Source organism: Prenolepis imparis, unplaced genomic scaffold (assembly GCF_030444845.1).
Source record: "Prenolepis imparis isolate NDT839.2.m4 unplaced genomic scaffold, iyPreImpa1.0 SCAF_6, whole genome shotgun sequence".
NCBI classification, from domain to species: domain Eukaryota; kingdom Metazoa; phylum Arthropoda; class Insecta; order Hymenoptera; family Formicidae; genus Prenolepis; species Prenolepis imparis.
The window spans coordinates 1-23,569 of NW_028141164.1; the positions used below are offsets into that span (position 1 = coordinate 1).

Below are 23,569 nucleotides of genomic sequence, written 5' to 3' on the forward strand. Positions count from 1 at the left end.
TCATCCAAACTGATGAGAAGAAAGTCTACATTTTGCAGATATTTACTGCGATAGATGTTTAAGAAACTTCAATATCTCTCGTGACATTTTGTATCTTTGTGAAGAGATAAGAAAACATACAAATACAAGGAGAGTGGATCCACGTAGCAACAGCAGAACGTCTATAACTTGGAGTTTCAATTGTGATTTCATCAGCGTGTTATATATAAATACGCTGATTCTGCGCATTCGATAAATATTTTGAAAGTGCGGTATCAATTTATACGATATTATCTGACTGTGACTCGTCAAATTGTGAAAGCGAAAGAGTTCGGTGTCGTCTGTCGACGAAAGCGGACGTGTTTATAAACGTTTATAAACGGGTATGTACCTAAAAGTGTTTTTATTTCTTTTTCTTTTCAAATACATCGGAGAACTTGATCAACTTATTTTTCTCGTACAGGCAGAACTTTTACTATTTTATCAATTGTCACTAAATCGAAGAGAAACAATTTGTGAAGATATCAGAAAGTATTAAAAATACGAAGGGAGTAAAAAGTTGAGAAGTCGATGATATAAGAATGCATTTTATCAGATTCTGTTCAATTAGAAAAGGTAAGTCAGGAGGATAAACAATTTAATTTTCCCTCCTCGTACGAACAAGGCTATTTTGAACAGAAATAAACATAAAATATATATGAATTCCTCTTTTTAATTAATAATAATTAATAATGTTGAAATTATTTCTCGCATGAATTAAGGTTATATTATATTCATTTATATACTCTAAACAATATATATATAACACAGTTTATGTATACAATATCTGTAATTTTTTATTTTTTCTATATATAATCTATGTGAAAAATATAAGTTAAATTTTTTATAAAAAGACAAAGATATAGTTGATAAAGATTGAAAATTTAAGAATTTATAAAACAGTTTTGTATATATATGCTATTTTTTTGCTTCTATTAAAAAATAAGGTTTTATTTCAAATTCTCAGATGTTAATGTAAAAAGAGCAGAAATTTATATATATATACACATATAATAAAGTAGTTTTTCTTTAATCTTAAATATATTAAAAATTCATTATTTAATCCAATCTTATGAAGGTATTATATGTATGCATATGTATTTAAATCTATTATCTATATATTACAGATTAAAATGAATTTACGTGAGAATATTAAAAAGGCAACATCGCTTGATTATGTAGAGAATAGTGCCAAGTTCTATCGACTATCAGGATTAAGTCAAGCTGCAAAAGATCGAAAGATGAATGAAAGAAGAGTAAAGAAACCACGAAACCTACATGTACGTTAATATATAAAGCTAGATATGCAAGAGAATATTTAATTTTGTTTTACATTCAGTTTTATAAAAAAAAAAATATTTTTATTTATTTATTTAATTCTAGTTAATGGAAGACTCGGATAATGATAGTGACAATGTTGTTGATAATTTTGTAAATATTAAAGTTAAGCATACTTTTGACAAACATGCCATTTCTGCCGCTATTAAAGAGGTGAGTTAATATTCTCATCTTTTAAAAACATAATTAGGTTATTAATTTATAGATATTTAATATTTTCATTTTATTATCAATAGATATTTAATATTTTAAATGGCAATAATAGCATCTAATTAGTATTTTAAGATAAAAAAATAGTTCACTTTTAGTTTACTTTTAGCTTAGCAAAGATATTTAGTTGAAAATAAAAGTGTGCACTTTTTATATTTGAAACAATTATATATCTTCTAAGAATTTATAAAAGTTAAATAATATAAACAGTTAATATTGTACAGGTAAATGGCGGGCGTGACCTTTCAAATAAACATTGGGAGAGGACTTATATGAAACATCTTGAGAATATAACCAACTCTGAGAAGGAAATATCTCAGAAAACTTCTGATCATAATACTGTAGTATGTTCTGGAAGTCAACCTGAGAATTTAACCGATAGACTTATGAAACACAATCATAAACTGCGTAAAAATGCTGCAATTATGGGTCTTGTAAAATTGAATCAACTTTCATTAGAAAATCTAATTAATCCAAGCAGTAAAATCTCTGCAAGAAAAGAAGACAAATCGGAAGCTTTAGTAAGTATATAAATAAACATATATATATATATATATATATATATATATATGTATATATATAAAATATAACAGTGTTATATATTATAACACAATTGTAAAAAAAATATTTACATCAGCATGAAGTGACCGACACAAACATAACAGACAATGATGATGGCCAAGTGGAATCAGTTCCTCTTTGTGAAGATTCTGATATCTTTGTTCACCCTTTACAAATGGGAATAGATAAAAAAAAATTTAAAGACATAGATTTTACTGTATCACGTATTGGTAAGAAGAAAAAAACAATACCGCAAGAACATTTTCTTGAGGAAACGAGTGATGATTTTTTTAAATTCGTAAAGAGAGAAAAAAATACAATATAATATATATATATATATATATATATATTTATTGAAAAAAATTATATATATATAGAATATAATATAAAGACAATACTCATCTTCTCTTGATTCAATGATCCAATAAATTACTGAGACTGGTAATAAGTTAAGAGATGTATATTTACATAAACTCATTAGGATATAAGCATGCAAGATTGTGAATTGTGGATAATCCCAGAGACATATTTATCAAGTTAAAATAATGTGTATCAATAAAAGTAATTTGGCAAATAATATTATTTAGATATCAAAATTATTGTATAGTTATATTATCAAAATCAACAAAAACATTGGATTATAAGATAGCAAAATAACGACATTTCCCACAGCATTATTTAGTAAGCTGCAAGCTTCATTACATATGTTTCATAGTTTTAATGATAGTATACTAATAACCTTCCTTATAACAAAATTGTAAACATGGAACATAATAAAAGGACCTAACTTTTTGTGGCAATAAAATTTATCATATATTTCTAAAAAAAAAATCTATATATATATTTTTTTTTTCAAAAAGGATATACTACAGCAATCTTTTCTTGAGTCATTATGTTGTTATACTTGATATATGAGAGGGTATTATATGTATTTAAAGATGGTCATTGTCTTTTTTGATAAAATAAATCATATAATAAAAAATATAAAGTTGCACATAATAAAATACATGATATAAAAAAAGCTGTTATAATTTTATATGTATGTATATATCTGATTTATATGAGTGTGTTTATAAATTGTTATATTAGTCTAGATTAACTTTTAATCCTTTTTATTCTGTACTATATAAGCCACTGAGAAAGTTAGATATGTAATAATTTGAGAAAATTCTAGTCAAGTGTAGCTAATTATGAGAGTGTATATAAACTTAAAAACAAGAACTAAAATCTAAAGTTTAGTTCTTTAAAACGGTAACATACTTTATTTACATAAAATTAGTCCTTATACAAGAATTATGCAGAGAAAATATTACTGTTAATGAATTTAATTCTAGTAATTTTTAACTTACAGATATCTGGATTTTATAAAGACAGTCACTTTGGCACACAACATATTTAGATGGTAATACAATTAAATCAGTAAGTATAATAAAGTAAAATATTGCATTTTTTATTTTAATTTTGCATTGTTTTAATTGTGTAGAAAGAATTAAATCAAAATTTGTTTGCCTTTATATTTGAAGATATTTTATTCAAAGTTTATCATATGCATTATGTTCGGATGAAAAAATTTGTTTCTTATAATTATAATATAATAGAAATAGTTTAAACTTCTTTTTAAATAGATACAAATTTTGATATTTGATAATCTTCAATTCAATTCTTAAAAACGATAGATTAATAATGAAATTAATCTCAAAATATGGTAATTATTTAAAGATATACAATATATAGATATTTTTATAGACAAAAAAATGTTTATATGAAACGTATTATATATATATATATTATAATCTTATTGCAAATGGATTAATTTTAAGATTTTAATTTTAATGATTATACACAAATTATTGCTCAAAGAATGTGATAAATAAAAAGCACATTGGTTGGGCTGATATTGACATTAGATTGACAAAATTTTGTCAACCACATTATAACTTTGTCATTAGTAATAAATTTCTTAAATACTTCTTAAATAATTCTTAAATACTTGTTCTATAGTTTTAATGATTCAAAAAAGTTGTAAAAAAAATAGTTATTTGATATATTAGATTAAGTTTATATTTTTATCATTTATATTGTGCCAACATTAGTGCAAAATAAATGGCATTTTACTTTATATAAAAAGATATATATAAATAATATTAATTATAATCATATATTCAGTTTTTATATAAATATCAATATTAATATCAAATTATCAATAATATATTTGAGTATAAATGTGACTACATGCCAATGAATTCAAAAAACAACCTATACGAGTTATTATAACATTGTATAGAACAGAAGTAATATTCATATTTGATAAGACGATTGCTTGGACATAACATTTTAATAGTATATTCATATTGACGGAAGTCCGAATAAAGCCTTGAATAAAAATAAAAACAGACATTTTTACAGGAGAAGCAATATTTGCCTTCGTCTAAATATCGGACTAATGTATATGGTATTAAACTTGCGTCGTATGTTAGTCTGCAAAAATATAAAAATTATTATTCATATATTATATATTTCGAGCATCAAATTATATACATATACAATAAATAGAAAAAAGTAGAAACAATGAAAACCTGGATTTTAGGATTTGTTTGGCTGACCATTCAACAAGACTTGGCAGTATGTCTGAAATACCCTTATTATTAACTATAACATCAAAACTCTGTAAAAATAAATTCCCAGAAATATCTATAGTTGACAAAGTCAAATATTGAATCATTGCTGGTAAGAACCCTAAATTGTTCGCCGCCACATCCAAAAATTCCAATTTATTCAAAGTTCCAATATTTTGTGGTAATTGTGTTAACATGTTGTGACGAACTTTCAACTCTTTTAAAGCTCTTAGCTGTCCAATTTGTATTGGTAATTCAGTTAACTATAAATAATAAATTATTAATAATAGTTGTAGAAAATTAAATCTTTTATAAATAAAATTGATTTTATCAGTTAATCTTATGATATTATAATACACACACACACACACATAACTTACCAAATTATCACTAATATCTAGGACATATAAATTGCTCTTAAGTGCAACTTGCTGTAGCCATGTCCATTTAGATTGAACTGATTTTCCAAGTTTATTATGCGACAAATTAAGAGTTTGAAGATGAGGCAAAGTGCCCAATTCCTTTGGTAAGGAAGAAATTTCATTGTTTGATAAATCTAAAAGTCTTAAACTCTGCAATGTTAGAATTTGTCGATCAAAGGATTTTCTATTTAATCCACTCAAAAAAAGTTGTTCGGTCATTTTCGGGAATCCTTGTAAAATTGGATATTCAGATTTTTTCTTCACCACAACTTTGGTCAGCGAAAAAAATTGATTTGAATTGAAAGTTGTATTAGAGCTAATATATTTATCTATATCTTTGCAATCTCCATTTGTCGTATGGTTATTACATGTATTTATATGTTTCAATACATTAAGAAAGCTTTTCAACTGAATAGCATCACTCCGAATGATTAGATCATGACAGGGTTCTGTCAAGCTTATTGTAACTTTGCCATTGCTAATAAATTTCGTGAACACTTTTCTTATGTTGTTTTTTATCTGAAAAAGTAAAAAGAGATTGTTTTATTTATCATATGTTTCTTCAAGAATGAAGCAAACTGCGCACAGTTCTGAGAGGTTGTAAAAACAATTACAAAGTATTGCAGCTAATTTATCTTATACAATTTTGAGAGAAAAATCTAGATAAATTATTTATAATTAAATCTATGTCAAATATTACCTTGTACTTAATTCCTTGCTTATTTGATCGTGTTGAAAAAAGGAAGTATACATCATCCTTAACCTTAACGTATGCTAATATAGAACGTTGCGATTTTCTACGCGACGACAATGTTCTATCATAAATCTCGATATTACAGTGTAACAACATTGTTTATTGTTTACTGTTTCTATATTGTTTCCGTAATGTTTTATGTAGATATCATCAAATCAAGTTGAATTGACTGCGTCGATGTCATGTCATATTAAATTGAGTCGTACAATCTAATGACATTATAATAGTATCACATACGCACAATAATATAAGTAATGCAGTATCACGTTTATCGAGTCATTTTTTTTAACTCATTCGATTATTTATTCAATATTTGTAAACTGTTTTTAATCGCATGAAAAACTATGACGCTACATATATTAATAATGTCACTGACACACACTAGTAGTAAAATAAATATAGAAAATTTATATACAAAATTTATATAAATTTATACAAATGTTATATTAGCGTGTGTTTGTTATAAAAAAAAAATGCATATAATCGATCGTACATAGGGTACGTTCCGTTTCACGCATATGCGCGCATTTACCTATAGTACACGTTACGTTTACTATAGAAAATGCGCGCAAATGTGTGAAGCGGAACGCACCTATAGATTTGTATGCATGCGATGCACGTTTCCGAATGCGCGCGAAAATCTTGGCGGGCTCGATAGATAGATAAACAGAGAGAAGAAGGTAAAATTGTACATATTATATATAATTAATATTGTATAATTTATATTTAAGCAATACAGATTCTAGCAAGAGGAGTTAGTATAAAAAACGTTAAGTTAGAAAGAAAGTTTGTTTAATTTGTAGAAAAATTTTAGCGGCACCTCTTTTCGCCTGTGCTAGGTACTTTATTGACGCCGCCTCTGCCGCGCATGCGCGTAAAACCCGGCCTGCGCACTAGCGCGCATAGCTGGGCGGGGAGGGTAGGGGAAATGTGGTAGGAGAATAAACCCCTTTCTATCCTATCTGGGAACATTGGCGGGAAGGAATGGAGTAAAGAATAGAGCGCCACCGCGTGTGACACACGGGCGGATACAAGTGCGTAACAGCGAGCGAATGCGTATATACGCGTGATTTTGTGAAAAGTGAGAAACCTTCGTCGTCCATCGCGCGATTCATCGAGGCTCGCGATATCGGCGGCATTATTTGTCTCCGTTAAGAATCTGTGTAAGTATGTACGAGACACACGGTCCGTAGACGCATATACGACTTTGCCGCCGAGCTTGACGCTCAATGAAATCGCCAGGTTCCAGGTTGATAAATATCACGCGCGACACAACTCGCGTTCTCGCGTAATCCGTAAAATCGGACGCGACGTTTCATCGATCGCGATGTCAACCGCGAGGCGAGCGTCCCAATTCGCAAAAATTTTTTATAACCGTTGATACACGAGCCGACAGCTGGTCACGCGATTCTTCACTTGTCTCGCGTTTCTTTTTTCTTTTTTTCTTTTTTTTTTTTTCGTCGCTACCGAGTGACAATACAGCGAGTAAATTGATGCCATATGCGAGGAACAATTGCAGTTCCGTAAACATTTTATTTTTACATGTAATGCAGAAAGCAAAGAAATATGTGTTTCTAAAGTGACATATCGCAAAGATATATGTATTGATATTGCTGTGTTTTTGCCAGTCTAATAATATATATATATATATATATATATATATATATATATATATATATATATATACATCAATACGTACAGCAATACGTATTGCAATAATATATTAACTTAAAAAAAAGGAAGAATTATTTAATGTAACTTTACATTTTCAACATCCAGACCTATTATATGCACATCTATTCTGAATATTTGCAAATAATATGTATTCATATCTCATTTCTTTTTAATATTATGTATTGTTAATATAATCTTTGCACAACAAATCATTTACAAACTAAAATTATGGTCTATAATATTTATTAAATTACTTAGAGATTGATAATACAAGGAGTGATAATAAATATTTTTTATAAACTTAGAATCATGCCACCTACTGTGCCAGAGGGTGAACCTGACTCCAACAATAGAAGAATGTCCCGTAGCAGGAAATTTGGTGATATAGAAGAACCAATTGAAGCAAGTGGCTCGACCACTAATGCAACTCCATCTGTATTGGATTTATTTGTTAAACAATCAGCGAAAAGAAAAAAACTAAACACCGAAGCAAACCATGAGGCAAAAGTTTCTGATCGACAACACGAAGCAAAAGTAGAAACAAATAAAAATAATACAGTAGAATTTGATAAGGAAAATCATAATCCACAAATAAACCAAGATCAAGAAGAAAATGCAGAGAAAAGAATAAAAATGGAAAACCATGAAGAAATATCTCAATTAAAGTCTCAAGTTAAAAAAGCACTTCCTGTAATTGAACGATGCGATTATTGCAAACAGAAATTAGATGATGAAACAAAATTGTATCAGGGACATCCAAATGGTGCAATGGAAGAACAGATAGCTTTAACAGATCCTAAACTGTGTTTATTTACAGGAGATGAAACTTTCATACATGAAAGCGATGAAAGGCCACAAAATAAATTAACTTATTTTAGGTAAGTTTTGTGTGTATTTTACCATTTACTTTACACACACACACATACATATATATATATATATATATATGTAAAGTATCTTTTGATATTATACAGACTAATGGAAAGGTGATTTTTTTTTAGTGTTTATGATAAGAATGGGCATCTCTGTGCCTTTGATACTGGACTCATAGAGAAAAATGTAATGTTGTATTTTTCTGGATACATGAAAGCTATTTACGAAGAAGATCCTTCTCCTGAAGGAGGTGTACCAACAAAAGACATGGGGCCAATAAACGAATGGTACGTTTCTGGATTTGATGGAGGAGAATTAGCATTGATAGGTTTTAATACTGCATTTGCGGAATATATTCTAATGGAACCATCTGAAGCATATGCACCCTTCATGGATGCTGTTAAAGAAAAGATATATATGAGCAAATTAGTCATAGAATTTTTACTGGATGAATTTGGTCCAACCTATGAAGACTTATTAAATAAACTTCAAGTAAGTTTATTACCTCATATATTTTAATATTTTAATTTACTTTCTCAATACTCATATTGTATTATTCTTTCATTATTGCAGACTGTAGTACCTCCTAAGGGTATGACAAAGTTCACAGAAGACACATTATTGCGCCACGCACAATTTGTTTGCGATCAAGTTTCATCGTTCGATGATTCTGCCAATGCTGATGATAGTCTTCTCATTACGACTCCTTGTATGCGATCTCTTGCGAATCTCGCTGGCGTCACATTGGGTAAGAGAGCAGCAATTCGTCGGACGAGGCGCGAGCAAAAAGTTAAGAAGTCTGCTTGGACGAAGGCTACAACAACAAACTTAGTTAACAACATGTTTGAAAATATTTTCACTGATCAACTTGTTAAGCATGATGATAAAATACCGACAGTATGTATATTGCTATCATTTTTATTATTAATTATTGTATAATTAATTATACTTAATTATAAAATAGAATTATTATTATAAAATAGAAGATTAAGAATTTTTTTCTTTCGCTAGGGACCTAAGAGACAACGATGTGGTGTTTGTGAAAACTGTCAACAAGCTGACTGTGGTACTTGTATTTCTTGTAAAGATATGACGAAATTTGGAGGCAGTGGACGAAGTAAGCAAGCGTGTATCAGGAGAAGATGTCCAAATATGGCAATCCAGGTATATAAATCAAATTTTTAAGCTTTGTATCTTACAATATAGTCACTTGTCACTAAAGTGGTATAGAAATAATACATATTTAAAAATGGATTTATTATATTTTTTTATACTTTTTTTTTATATCTCTTCATCATAATATTTAATTAAGTACATTTCTATATATGTAGGAAGCAGATGATTCTGATCCAGAAAATGAAGAGCAATATGAAAGTCTAGAAGATCAAAAAGTGGAAGAGAAAAAACCGAAAAAAGACTTTAAAGAACTTAAAAAAGATATAGTATGGGAAGAAGAAGATAAAATTGTTGATGGACAAAAAACATATTATAAATCAGTCATAGTTGGAAATGAAAGAATTCAGATAAACGATTATGTCTTGGTAGAGCCAAGGAATCCGGCAATTCCTTTACATATTTATAAAATTATGTTTATGTGGGAGAATAAGCATGGAATAAAACAGTTTCACGCAAATTGGTTACGTAGAGGTACCGATACCATACTTGGTGAAACTTCAGATCCTATAGAATTATTTTTAAGTAACGATTGTGACGATGTACCATTTACATCTGTTAGTTCAAAAGCAACTGTTGTACAGAAGAAAATGTCTGACAATTGGGCTGAATTAGGTAAGAGATAGTCAGATAAACGAAATTACTTATTAATTTTCTTGATATTTTGTTTCTGTATTTTCATAATTAAATATATAATTTTATATTACAGGTAATATGGATATAGATGATGAAATAAAAGATATAGATGGTAAAACATTCTTCTATCAAATGAGATACTCTCCTGAAACTGCTCGATTTGAAACTCCATTATCGGATCCGGAATGCCTGCGGAAAGAAAATAGTCATCGATTTTGTCCCGCTTGTGCTCGACTAAGAGCATTAGAACAATATAATACACCTAAGGTAGAAAATGTTTAATAAAAAGTTGGATTCTTAATGTCTCGAAAATCTAAATTACAGAAATTCTCTAACAAGTCTCATTTTTGTCTACTTAGGTATTTGAACGTACAGAAGAAAAGAGCAGTAAGGAAGTAATTTATGGAGTAGTAAAATATAAAGATGAAGAATATAGAGTTGGCAGTGCAGTGTTTTTGTACCCAAGTGCTTTAAAATTTAAGTATAAACAGGTGTTTCAAGAAGCTGAAAAACCAAAGAAAGAAGCTGTAGATGAAGATATGTATCCAGAGTTTTATAGAAAAGTTCAATCGGAGAAAGCAAAATTCTCAAATGTTGATGCACCTGAACCTTTTCACATTGGTTATATAAACGAAATTTATGCTAGTACAACTGATTTACTAGTATCGTCTTCAGACATTTATATTAAAATAAACAAAATGTACAGACCAGAAAATACTCATCGAGATGTAACATTAATGGAGCAATCAGACCTTAACATGGTTTATTGGAGCGATGAGAGTAAGTTATGTCATTTTAGATGTCATATTTCTAATATTATTGATCAAGTCGGTGTATTTACATTTTATAATATTGTATAGTTAGAAATATATACATAATAACATCTACACATATATTCTATACTTTTTTAAAATAATTAATCTTTGTGCTTTGTCTGTCATTATAGTTTGCAATGTAAAATTCTCCGAAGTTGCTGGTAAATGTTACCTAGCATATTCTGAAAATCTGAGTGAATCTGTTGAAGAATGGTCTATGGGTGGTTCAAACAGATTTTATTTTACTGAAGCATATAATGCTAAAGAAAAAACCTTTGATGAGCCACCCTATAATATTATTAATATAGGTAAGCCTGGAAAAGGAAAAGGGAAAGGCAAATCAAAAGCAAAGAAGGTAGAGGATACTGAAAATAAACCAGTTATTGACAAACCTATAGATTATTTTGTAATAACAAGAAAATTAAGAACATTAGATCTTTTTGCTGGTTGTGGAGGTAAATATATTTTGTTAAAGCATATACATTTCTTATAAGCTATGTATTTAAATATACTTATATTTAAATATTATAATTATTACAACTGTCTTCATGCATTAATAGGATTGTCGGAAGGATTGAAACAAGCCGGGATAGCCGAAAATTTATGGGCAATTGAAAAAGAAGAACCTGCGGCATATGCATATCGCTTAAATAATCCAAAGACTACAGTGTTCTCAGAGGATTGCAATACGCTGTTGCGAAAAGTGATGAATGTAAGTTTTGTTTTATATTATATTCTAATTCTTGCATAATCTAATTCTTAAATAATGTATCAAAATATGTTTCTTAATCATTTTTCTTTGTAAATTATAAAAGATTTTATATAAAAAAGAGAGAAGTAGAGACTATACTTGATTACTCTTTTTGTAAATTTAATAAAATTTAAAGATAATTTAAAAATATAAAATTTAAAAATATGTTTCTTTTTTAGGGCGATTCTACAGATGATAATGGTCAAAAACTTCCCCAGAAAGGAGAAGTTGAAGTTTTATGTGGTGGACCACCCTGTCAGGGTTTCAGTGGCATGAATCGCTTTAATTTGCGGCAATACTCGTTATTTAAAAGTTCTCTCGTCGTTTCGTGTTTATCTTATTGTGACTATTATCGACCGAAATTTTTCGTGATGGAAAATGTGCGAAATTTTGTGTTCTACAAAAGATATATGGTGCTAAAATTAACTTTAAGGTGCCTCGTTCGTATGGGTTATCAATGTACATTTGGTATTCTTCAAGCTGGTAATTATGGGATACCACAAACAAGAAGAAGGTTTGTTTCTTTTTCTTACCATGTTTCACGATGATATCAGATTTTTTTTATTAATAACAATTTTATCAATTTTTTTTAGAATGATAATTTTAGCCGCTGCACCTGGAGAGATACTTCCGAAATATCCAGAACCAATGCATGTGTTTAATAAACGATGTTGCTCAGTAAATGTCGTGGTGGATAACAAAAGGGTATTTCTTTATATTTATATCTGTTTTTATACTTATGATATCTATACTAATATATAATGCTAATAATATATTTTATTATCGATTTTGTAATTAGTTTATGATAAATTAGTGCAATCACAGGCCAAAATGTAGAAATGATTGCGCATTGCAACAAATATATATCGAAATGATTTCTATATTATATAATACTTTTTGATAATCAAATGTTTTTTTTTTTTTCAGTATTTCTCTAATTGTGTTTGGAAAAATTCCGCTCCGTTTAGAACTATCACTGTGAAGGATGCCATGTGTGATTTACCAGATATTAAAAATGGTTGGAGCAAAGAGGAGATGTCTTATGGTAGTGAATCGTTAACACATTTCCAGAGAAAGGTAACTAAAGAAAAAACATTTTGATACGTTTCTGAAAACGATTGTTAGAATTTACTTGATTTCATTCATTTCAGATGAGAGGTAAACAATATCAGCCGATACTGCGAGATCACATGTGTAAAGAAATGGCTCCGCTTGTGGAGGCACGAATGTCTCATATTCCAACTGCAACTGGTTCTGATTGGCGTGATTTACCGAATATCGCGGTTCGATTGAGTGATGGTACCTTCTCCAAGAAATTGTATGTGTAAAGTATATCATACCTTTTTCTCTCTTTTTTGTTATGCTCTAAATTATTCTTATGAATTTATGCTATATAATACATTTGTAAATTTCTTTGATCATACACGATAATTAATTCACTAAATCTTAGTCAATTATATTATCATATTTAGATTAATATTTTAATCTTTCTTTTTTTTTTAGGGAATACATGCATTATGATAAGAGAGCTGGAAAAAGTTCAACAGGTGCATTGCGCGGAGTATGTAGTTGCAGTACTGGTAGACTATGCGATCCTACCGATAGGCAATTTAATACTTTAATTCCATGGTGTTTACCGCATACCGGGAACCGACATAATCATTGGTCAGGTTTATATGGAAGACTCGAATGGGATGGATTTTTCAGTACAACTATTACCAATCCAGAACCGATGGGTAAACAGGTATGCTGATGAAAATGATACAAATCGGTGAAAGTGATATATAATTTAATCCGGAATATACAATAACTAAAAAGTTTATATTTTTAAAAGTTATATTATTATCGATAAAAAAATATACGACTAGTAGCGCGATATATTTTAAAACAGTAATCCGAAGCAACTAATATTGTACGAGATTGCACGACTTCCATAAGCTTATTAAAATGCACACAAATTGACACTTTGGCATTTTGTGCGATTTCTGCTTAATATTCACTATAATTTTAATTCAACAAAGTTAGGCGAATTTCAAACATTACAACATTAATTTCCAGGGCCGCGTTTTGCATCCAGTGCAAAATCGAGTTGTGAGTGTTCGAGAGTGCGCAAGATCCCAAGGATTTCCAGATTCGTTTCGTTTCTACGGTACGATACTCGATAAGCATCGACAGGTTGGTAATGCGGTGCCGCCGCCATTGGGAGTTGCAATTGGACATGAGATAAGAAAGTGCGTACGTGACACAACGATTTCATCGAATACGAAATTTGAATTTACAAAAAGCTGTGGTAATACACCTATGACAAAGAAAAAGAGTCTCGATGAAAATGACAAAGTTGTTACGAATGATATATCTGACAGCCATACACCAGCCACTAATAATGGTGCGAGCACCAGTTCTAATAGAGGCAAAAATGCGACTAATCGACATAGACGGTATTCGTCATAGTAGATGAAGAAAACAATTCTCGTCGGCTGGAGCGCTTGGATATTATGGTTCCACTTGTACCTCTTAAAATAGTGCTCAGTATTAAGTAACTCTGATTATGTACTCTATATGATTTAATATGTATCAATAAGGATAAAATATTGTTCCATATATATATATATATAATATACTGTAGATTCCCCTCTAATCTTAAATCTTTCGAGACTGAGCTATTGCTCTATTCTAAAATCTTTTATTCTAATGATATGTGTGCAGAATAAAAATGTTATACGATTTTTCACTCACTTTCCCACTCTTAGACACATTCACATGTTCATGTGACAAATATGTAGTGAACAAACAATCCAAGAAAAGAATTCTAATTTATAGAAAAAGATTCATACCCACATAAGTTGTTTCAGAGAATAAAGGGAATCTATAGTTTACTTTTAATTGCAGATTTTATATGTAAAAATGTTGAAATAGATTTACAAATGGGATATGTTGTACTGGATGAACTTATTCTCATTAAAAATAATAGTCCGATATTGTATACAAATCCCACATAGAAATTTTTTTTTTTACTTGCATGATAATGGTTTTATAGTTAATATTTGCATATTAATTTTTATTAATCTTATGTTCTAGCTTTTTGTTAATAAATATGTAATCATACATACATGTAACGCAATACAGGATGTCTCAGAACTATCATTTTCATTTTAACTAAAATCTAATGTAGCTCTATGAATTTGATCTATTATTATTAATGTATATTAATGCTGTGGCTTAAATAACTGTAAGTTTAATACAATTAATTAAAGTGAGATGAAATATCAGCAGAATTTACTGAAATATAAATGGGGTAAAGCTAAATTTAACTAAAACTGTTACATATTTATATAATTTAATTCTGTAATCTTAATGTTAAATACATAATTCTGACGCGTTTGATATAATTTTTCCCTAAAAATAAATTTTTATATTTTAAAATCTATTTGTGTTAAAATGATGTGCATGAAACATCCTGTGTCAATAAAATAAATTTTGAAAATTTTGCTTTTATTTGCTTATCAGTACTACTTATATTTATACATTATGTGATAAAATAATATAATTAGCCCAAGAATAAAGATTAATATAATTATTATTAATAAAGGTATAAATATAAAATTGAAGAGGTCAAATAATAGAAGCTTTCCAACTACAAGAAATTGTTAAATGATTGGTTCAAATAGAAAAATTTTCGGGACTTAAAAAAATCTCTATTCGATAGCCAATTTGTATCACATTATTTATGTTCTCTTGCTTGAAAACTCTCAGATTGATGTCGCCACATGCTTTGATAGCAAAGATGAGAAAAAAAACAAAGACGTTTTATTTATTTACAAATCATTATTATTACTCTCACGCATATAAGAAGGTAATAATGCGGTATCTACAATAGAGTCGTAAAGTCGTAAGAAATTGACTAATCACAGTTGAATGTGAGAAGAATAATCGACTGTGATTGATTAATTTCTTACGACTTGTGTGACTTTACCGGCCCTAGACCCTGCATAAGAATAAAGTGTGAAAAAAAGAAAAATACAGAATAGAATTAGTATATAATTACGCAACTTAATTTTCTGTATTTTTTTCTTCTTCCTATTTACATATTTTATATCAAAATGACGATATGAAAATCTATTTCTTTCTAGTATAATTTGTTCCTTGCGTTGTTTGTTCATAAGACCAGCGAATATTAGGTTAACAAATAAAATAAAACCAGTTTAAAAACATGACATTGTTTTTTTTCCTTTTTTTTTTGTAGATTTTTACATTCGAGTTTTGCATGCATGTTACATAAGAAAAAAAAACTAATTAAAAATTCTATTACACTGATAATCACGTTGATCTGCACATTTGCTAGTATAATTTAAGCTACTGTTTATTTTTCAGAGATAACCTTTGCGAATAATAAAATGGAAAATTTGAATTGCAAATAGTATGCATTCATTATATTTCAGTCGACGAGTATTTAATATTTGACAATTGAAACTTGCACCGTGTAGAAGAATAAGTACATTTACACATGTGTGATATAAATATCGCAAAAGATACATAAGAGAAGGTATGTTCTATTTAAATCACACTAAAGTCATGGCATATTATTTTCTCTTTTATATTTGTTCCTTTCATCAAGAAAAACAAATAGCTTTAAATGTAAGAAAATGAGTTAAAAAAAAATAGATTTAATTTTAGCTAATTGTAGTATGTGTTTCAGAAAGATATTGTTTATTTTGCTAAGTAAAATTTTTTTTAGAAATTGATATTTAAGAAAAATATACAAAATTAATAAGGAAACAATTTCCTAGAAATACTTGTATAAATAAGATAATTTTGACAGATAGTTTAAACAACATGGCAAAGCGTTCTGAGATGTTAAGCGTATTAAAAAATCTTTGTAATGAAAATATAGTGCAAAAATAAAAATGATATATTGTCGATCAAGTTATTGAAAAAAAATAAATAAATAAATAAAATAGATACTTTCATTATACTTATGTCATTTATGTATTTTTACACAATGTCATATAGATGATATAGATGATTAAAGAGAAATGTTAATCTTATTGATAACACGTGACATGTTGCATATATTAATTGCCTGTGAAAATATGTACTGTAAATTTAAAGCTTATATTGCATGATTTTATCATTTAAAATCGATAGTCCAAGTAACTAAAAAGCCTTTCAATAAGAAAAACAAATTATTTTGAGAAATTGGGCTGTACTACTTGATATAATATTAGTAATTGAATTTGAATCTTATTACTAAATAAAAAAACAAAAATATATTCAAGAATTAACATATGAATATTATGTATTTTTTATAAATAACGAGATATTTCTATATATTTGTAAAAAAAATAATTTATATATTAGCAACACTTAATTTAATAGTTGATCTACATACAAATTGTTTTACAGCATATATACATTTTTTTAAATTCCTAATTTCAGCGAACAAGATTGCTGTACATTATTCAACGAGTTATACACTGTGAGAGTAATCAACAAAAATGTCGGAAATAGAACACAAGGAAATAAAACTCACCGTACCTTGGGGTCATGTTGCTGCCAAAACATATGGTCCATGTAATGGAGAACGTGTCTTACTGGTACATGGTGGACAAGACAATGCAGGATCCTTTAATAGATTAATAAAGTATTTACCAATACATTTTTTTTATTACGTATGCATAGATTTACCCGGCCATGGATGGTCGTCACACTTTCCATCTTGGGTAATGCTAGACTGTATGGATTATGCACATATAATACATTTCATTCTAGAAGCATTACAGTGGAAAACGTGTATTTACATAGGGCATAGTATGGGTGTGCAAGTAGGTTTAATATTTAGTATCTTTCAACCTCATAGAATCAAAAAAGTAATTGCTTTGGACGGATTTATTATGAATGATTATGATTTTAATACTGCAACGTATTTTGAGAATGCATCTGCATTTTCAGTAAAAGTGAGTAATAATATAGAACCAGTATCTTATACTAAAGAGGAAATATTATATGCTCTTAAAAATTTGAGAATTGCTGCTTTAACTTCAGAAGCTGCTGATGCATTATTTGAACGTGCAGTTACAGAAGTAAACGGAAAGTATATGTATAACAGAGATATAAGATTAAAAAATAATAATTTTGTATTTATTACTGTAGAAATAGCAACTCAATTAAATCGTAAACTTTCAGTTCCAATATACGTCTTTGTTGCATCAAATGGTATTTTAAGTACATATAGACATATATTTGAATTAGCAGTGAAATCAATCAATCCTGAAACCAAACTTGAAATAATTAACATAGATGGAAATCATGACTTTCACAATAATAATCCTGAAAGAGTTGCGCCATTTATACGCAAAATATTGACTAGTAGCAATTCCAATAAATTATAGACACTTATATCATTAATGCATTAATTGTCCATTTAAATATCTACAAATTTTTAATAGGCTGAAACATGAAAAGACAATCGATAATGTTTCCTAAGTTTTAATTTAAAAAGTTTTACAAAATTTAAACATGAAAATACCCTGAAATGAATCAACGTGTAATCTAATATATATCTTAGTGTAATTATATTTTTATGTATATGATGTGAAACCCTTACAAGGATTTCTTGGCTCTTATAAGTTAAAAAGTCATTCATTATTATTATTAAGATATTATTATTTATCATTTATTATTTATTGAGAAAACAAATCTGTTAAGTTTTGTTGTCAACAGAAAGATTTAGGATAATTTATATATGAGAGATATATATACAATGACTCTTCTTAAGAAAGTGACCAGTCCTTTCTTGCAAGGGTTCAATACTGCATTTATACACTTTTTATACACTTTGAAATACTATTATCCAACTTGAACAACAAAAATAGTTTTTTTATTTTTGTATAAAATACATTATAACTATATTAATATTTTCTTTTAATGTGTAGATTTATTATATGAATATGTATTGCAAGTTATTGTAATATATATTCATATATTATGTAGAAAAGTGTATAAAATAGTTTAAAATGTATTGAAATAAAAGAGAGATATTATTTTATAAAAATCGTATTTCAATAAATTGTACAAAATTATAAAATAGTTTATTCTTTTTTGTAGACACTTCACAAATTTAGTACTGTGATTTTCACTAAACCTTTCATCTGGTGAACTTTAATTTTTACTTCTTTATCTTTCAAAATAATGTTTCTGAGTTCATCTTCAAAAACGATTGCAGTATGATTCATAAAAGAATCATTCTTCTTTGTATCATGTATATGATGCGGACTAAGTTGAACCTTGTACCAGCATATTAAGGCATTTGGTAAAGCTTTCTTTTTTGTGCTATTTATTTGTCCGAAATTCACAATTGTCTCGGTAGTCTCCATTTCATTTATTTCTATTAGTGTTTGTACCTCGGACATGATCTCACATGAATACAAACTCGAATTCAAATCAAATATCTGATTAATCTGCAACAATATAAACATGATTAACGAAAATTATAAGTTTTAATCTAGAATAAAATGACTTACCTTATATTTATTAATATGTTCTGCGACTATATAGTTTGTACTTTTATTTACTTTAGTGGCTGTATTATTTTGTGGATTGTCTTTACTATCTAAACTCTGAAAAGAAAAATGTTTATTTTATTGTAACTTGACAAATAAAGTCTGTCATTTTATTTTAATCTCTCTCTGATATTTTCTTATATGGAACACATGTTATACACACACATAATTCAAAATTATACAAAAAAATTGTATCATACTGTATCAATATCACATATAGGACTATTGGATGATCTTTGGAGATTTATATCTTGCACATAAACCATGTTTGGTAAATCTTCCGAGTACACTAATTGTCCCACAAGAAAAATTTTTTCTGGCAATAACACACCATTTAGTTTTTTAAGTAAGTACCTGGAACAAAGCATAAATGATATAACAGATCTTTAATACATACAGCTAAATAAAGCTTATAAAAAAATGATATATATATAAATAAATGTTATATGCAATCTAGATATGTGTGTGATACCTGAAAAATAAATAACTATCCCGATCATCTTTCAATTCACCTTTAATATCAAAATTATGAATTAATATAGAATCTAAAGAACATGGAATTTCATCATAATTTGATATCATGTGCACTTTTTCTCGAAGCCCATTATCTTGAGCTACTTGTTCAATGAGAAAACGAAGAGTTTCGTTGTCAGTTTTGTAGTATAAAATTTTACTATCTTTATATTCCTTTAACAGTGTTAACCCGTAAATTGGAAAAGGCGAAGTATCCAAAATATATTTTATCTCTTTATTTTCTTGATATCTACCGATCTTTATGAGCAATTCGATATAATTAAAGTCATTTAGAAAGACAATGACTTCTTTTGGCAAACGATATAAAAATTTACAATCCTCGCTTGATTGCGCATTGCCCGCGCTATAAGAACATTTCAATTTACTCTTCAATGTTTCCGCTTTTATCGTCAAGATATCGTTTTCATGGCACATAATCGGTATTGCCGGAAAAACAGCAAGTTGCCAACAAGATTTTCTATCCGAGGAATCCAGCGTAATTTCTTCATCCAGATGTAACTTGAACCAAGCGACTAAACCATCTATGGTGCCATCGTATCTGCATTTTGTTTGTAACATTTGTTTTATTCCATCTTTGCAGAATTCTTGCAATTGTAACAAATCATTAAAATTTACATTAAACAGAACTTGTGGCTCTGTTACATAATTAATTTGAACTTTTTCCAGATTTTCTGTATCATAATATTCGTCGTCCGATAATATAGATACTTTATTCAAATTTAAAATACTATTATCTTTTATCCTATCAAAAATCACCGATGATCTGTATCTAATGTGTTCACATTCAATAGCCGCTACATAAACTGTCGCGCCCATAGGTATTACCATACCATCCATATCTAAAATGTTCATGTGCACATTAATCAAAGATGGTACTACAAGCTCTCCAAATAAGCCAGCATCAAATGTTTCAGTCACTATTAATTTTACTCTAGAATTATATATTTTTCATATTAATCAATGCATTTAATATAACAATTAAATCAAAATATTAAAATGATATATAACGATATATATTGTTGCATACACACAAACCTTTCCGAAATGTCCATAGGTATTTTAAGATCGAACGACAGTTTTGGTATTAACTTTATATCAGTTGCATTGTTAGATTCAAATACATCCTTTGCAATTAGCGTCATTATTTCAGAACATTCACATGCATACACCTTTGTGGCTCCTGCAGCTTTTGCATACAGACTCAAAAGACCTGTACCAGTTCCAACATCCAACACTGTGTCATATCCTTGACTAATTCTTTTGTGTATAGCTTTCTCAAAAGCATTGTTTCTACACTTGTCGTTAAGCATTGTAAAATGCCACCTGTCCACTGCCATACTGTATGCATTTTGCAAATTTCGTTCTGCCGGTAGAAAGTTAGGATCAACTTTCAAAGCTCTTCTTAAATATTGCAGCGCCCTTATAGGATTGTTATTCCTTTAACAATACAAGATATAAACAAGATTAAAATGTTTTTTACTTTTTAGAAATTAAAAACAGTAATTTTAACAATTTATTATAAAAATATTCAAAAATTATCATCAATACACTATATAAAATTACCGTAGCAAGTGTGCTGCAAAATTATTGAGCATACGAGCATTATTTGGATAAATATCCAAGGAATGTTTATAACAGCGTATAACATCTGAAAATCTGTTATCTTCCGCTAATTGTATCCCCCATTCGCCTGAAAAATAAACATTTATATATTTATTATTACTATTATAACTATATAAGAATATTAAACACTGTATGTATACTGCGCCTTACATAGTACATCTGTGAATGTCTTTTCAATTTCCGATCTCTTTGCAGGACACAGTTCTACAACAATAGTGTAATATGCATAAGCTTTTCCAACATTTCCAGTCCTGTCGTGTTCCCTAGCTTTTTGCAATGACTTTTTCAATATGCTGTTTACTTCTGCTTGCATTTTGCATCAATTAAATTCGTTATTTTATTCGCAGTTTTTTTTTATCTTGCTTTTATAAAATTTAAAACTGATCGTTGTCACATCAAATGTACGGTTATTATTAATTATTATGAATAATTTTAATCCTCGTACTGTCGATATGTATCAAATGTGAAATTAACCTAACCTAACCTAACCTAACACTTATTTACTTCGACCTGCATCAGACACATTCTTTAAAATAAAAGATATTAGGCACAAATGGTTAATATCTAACGTTATTTTACATATGTATTGAAAAGTACATATATTGAGCAATATTTCAGTGAATCCTGGATCACAGCTGATATAAGAAATCTAGATTCGCGTTGATCAGATTCGATGCTCTGCGCAAAAATATTGTTTTTTTTTTTTCAAATGTAACAAGATCCACGAGATTAATGTAATTGTCTCTCACAATAAAATGTACATATATAGCTGTCAAAACAGTCGTCACAGATAATCACGTCAAAACACGTCCAATAAAAGTACACATATACATGTAAATCAATATGAATTTCTATATATAGAAATATAAGTTTCCCGCTCTTCTTTTATTGTCAATTATACTTGATGTTGAAGAAGACGAGTAATATATTCGTATCTAAATCTGATCTTTCCATTATTTTCATATCCATAATTTGACGAATCTTTAACATTTCAGTATAAGATCAAATCTGGATGTATGACGAGTATATTTAATTTTCTATATATTTTTTATTATTCAGATTGCTCCTCCTTATTAATTATATATATATTTATTTATTTGGCTTCAAACATAAACTGATCACTCTCTCTCTCTCTCTCTCTCTCTCTCTCTCTCTCTCTCTCTCTCTCTCTCTCTCTCTCTCTCTCTCTCTCTCTCTCTCTCTCTCTCTCTCTCTCTCTCTCTCTCTCTCTCTCCCCCCCCCCTCTCTCTATCACTCTCTCTCTCTCTCTCTCTCTCTCTCTCTCTCTCTCTCTCTCTCTCTCTCTCTCTCTCTCTCTCTCTCTCTTCTTTCTTTCTGAAAATAAGACTGCTAAATGTCAGAATCAAGAAGACTAGAGACCAGGAGACCGAACTCTAGTGGTGGGGGTGAGTCAAAATATGGTCGCATTTCATGGGCGCTGTTCGCGGTAATTGTCGTCGGCCAATTCATGAACTACGCTGTATTTCGGAGCGTCGTGCAACATAACCAAGAACATAAGCTTGGGATATACTAATATACTTAGGAACGACGAAGTTCACATAGGAAACCTTTTTTTGATAAAACAAGCGATTTTTTTTGACACAACGGTTCACAACAAACAACGTAAACATAATTTCGAACTTTGGCGAGATTATGTTGGATGACGCTCCGAAGTCCCAGCACGCGTAGTTCATGAATTGGCCGACGACAATTACCGCGTACAGCGCCCATGAAATGCGATCATATTTTGACTCACCCCCACCACAGTATTTTACGGGAGTTCGGTCTCCTGTCTCCTGGTCTCTAGTCTTCTTGGTCAGAATATATAATTATAGGGAATTGAAGGTTAAGCTTCCGATTCGAGTAATTTGCATCTTAATTAATAATGCTTTCGAATAATTATATTTATATCGAACGCGAAACTTGCAATGGTTATTGCGTGCCGAAAATCATTTAAAAAAGAAATCAAACAGCTGTATTTGTAGAGCAAAATATAATAAACGCAAATATAGG

At 29.0% G+C, this 23,569-nt stretch overlaps 5 protein-coding genes across 9 annotated transcripts; 3 read left to right on the forward strand and 2 right to left on the reverse strand.

The window, feature by feature from the left end:
• The first annotated feature begins 6 nt into the window (after window positions 1–6).
• On the forward strand, window positions 7–3,058 carry LOC145937627 (uncharacterized). Of its 3 annotated transcripts, none has more exons than XM_083040790.1 (6): window positions 7–362; window positions 443–594; window positions 1,146–1,298; window positions 1,402–1,509; window positions 1,791–2,087; window positions 2,204–2,469. In XM_083040790.1, exons 3-6 carry the CDS (start codon window positions 1,152–1,154, stop codon window positions 2,450–2,452), a joined length of 801 nt encoding a protein of 266 aa, XP_082896916.1. In that variant the 5' UTR covers window positions 7–362; window positions 443–594; window positions 1,146–1,151; the 3' UTR covers window positions 2,453–2,469. The 3 variants fall into 3 exon arrangements, with proteins under 3 accessions (XP_082896916.1, XP_082896917.1, XP_082896918.1); XM_083040791.1 differs by having other exon boundaries at window positions 447–594; XM_083040792.1 differs by lacking the exon at window positions 1,402–1,509 and having other exon boundaries at window positions 2,204–3,058.
• A 1,205-nt stretch (window positions 3,059–4,263) lies between these two features.
• On the reverse strand, window positions 4,264–6,640 carry Lrr47 (Leucine-rich repeat 47). Of its 2 annotated transcripts, XM_083040786.1 has the most exons (5): window positions 6,511–6,640; window positions 5,865–6,127; window positions 5,123–5,683; window positions 4,704–5,005; window positions 4,264–4,605 (listed from the first exon to the last, which is right to left on the reverse strand). In XM_083040786.1, exons 2-5 carry the CDS (start codon window positions 6,012–6,014, stop codon window positions 4,356–4,358), a joined length of 1,263 nt encoding a protein of 420 aa, XP_082896912.1. In that variant the 5' UTR covers window positions 6,015–6,127; window positions 6,511–6,640; the 3' UTR covers window positions 4,264–4,355. The 2 variants fall into 2 exon arrangements, with proteins under 2 accessions (XP_082896912.1, XP_082896911.1); XM_083040785.1 differs by lacking the exon at window positions 6,511–6,640 and having other exon boundaries at window positions 5,865–6,459.
• Window positions 6,641–6,880: 240 nt separating this feature from the next.
• On the forward strand, window positions 6,881–15,222 carry Dnmt1a (DNA methyltransferase 1a). Its single transcript, XM_083040781.1, has 16 exons — window positions 6,881–7,081; window positions 7,898–8,470; window positions 8,594–8,957; window positions 9,039–9,362; window positions 9,477–9,629; window positions 9,797–10,253; window positions 10,348–10,541; window positions 10,634–11,054; window positions 11,221–11,544; window positions 11,650–11,801; window positions 12,020–12,354; window positions 12,434–12,545; window positions 12,768–12,917; window positions 12,992–13,158; window positions 13,344–13,584; window positions 13,899–15,222. The coding sequence occupies exons 2-16, from the start codon at window positions 7,902–7,904 to the stop codon at window positions 14,289–14,291; spliced, it is 4,356 nt and encodes a 1,451-aa protein (XP_082896907.1). The 5' UTR covers window positions 6,881–7,081; window positions 7,898–7,901; the 3' UTR covers window positions 14,292–15,222.
• Window positions 15,223–15,376: 154 nt separating this feature from the next.
• LOC145937626 (serine hydrolase-like protein) lies at window positions 15,377–18,759 on the forward strand. Of its 2 annotated transcripts, XM_083040787.1 has the most exons (3): window positions 15,377–16,018; window positions 16,212–16,383; window positions 17,277–18,759. In XM_083040787.1, the coding sequence occupies exon 3, from the start codon at window positions 17,336–17,338 to the stop codon at window positions 18,227–18,229; it is 894 nt and encodes a 297-aa protein (XP_082896913.1). In that variant the 5' UTR covers window positions 15,377–16,018; window positions 16,212–16,383; window positions 17,277–17,335; the 3' UTR covers window positions 18,230–18,759. The 2 variants fall into 2 exon arrangements, with proteins under 2 accessions (XP_082896913.1, XP_082896915.1); XM_083040789.1 differs by lacking the exon at window positions 15,377–16,018 and having other exon boundaries at window positions 16,033–16,383.
• A 137-nt stretch (window positions 18,760–18,896) lies between these two features.
• LOC145937621 (protein arginine N-methyltransferase 9) lies at window positions 18,897–22,693 on the reverse strand. The gene is made up of 7 exons (XM_083040782.1): window positions 21,707–22,693; window positions 21,497–21,623; window positions 20,969–21,370; window positions 19,872–20,864; window positions 19,600–19,753; window positions 19,361–19,456; window positions 18,897–19,297 (listed from the first exon to the last, which is right to left on the reverse strand). Exons 1-7 carry the CDS (start codon window positions 21,867–21,869, stop codon window positions 18,950–18,952), a joined length of 2,283 nt encoding a protein of 760 aa, XP_082896908.1. The 5' UTR covers window positions 21,870–22,693; the 3' UTR covers window positions 18,897–18,949.
• Between the last annotated feature and the right edge of the window lie 876 nt (window positions 22,694–23,569).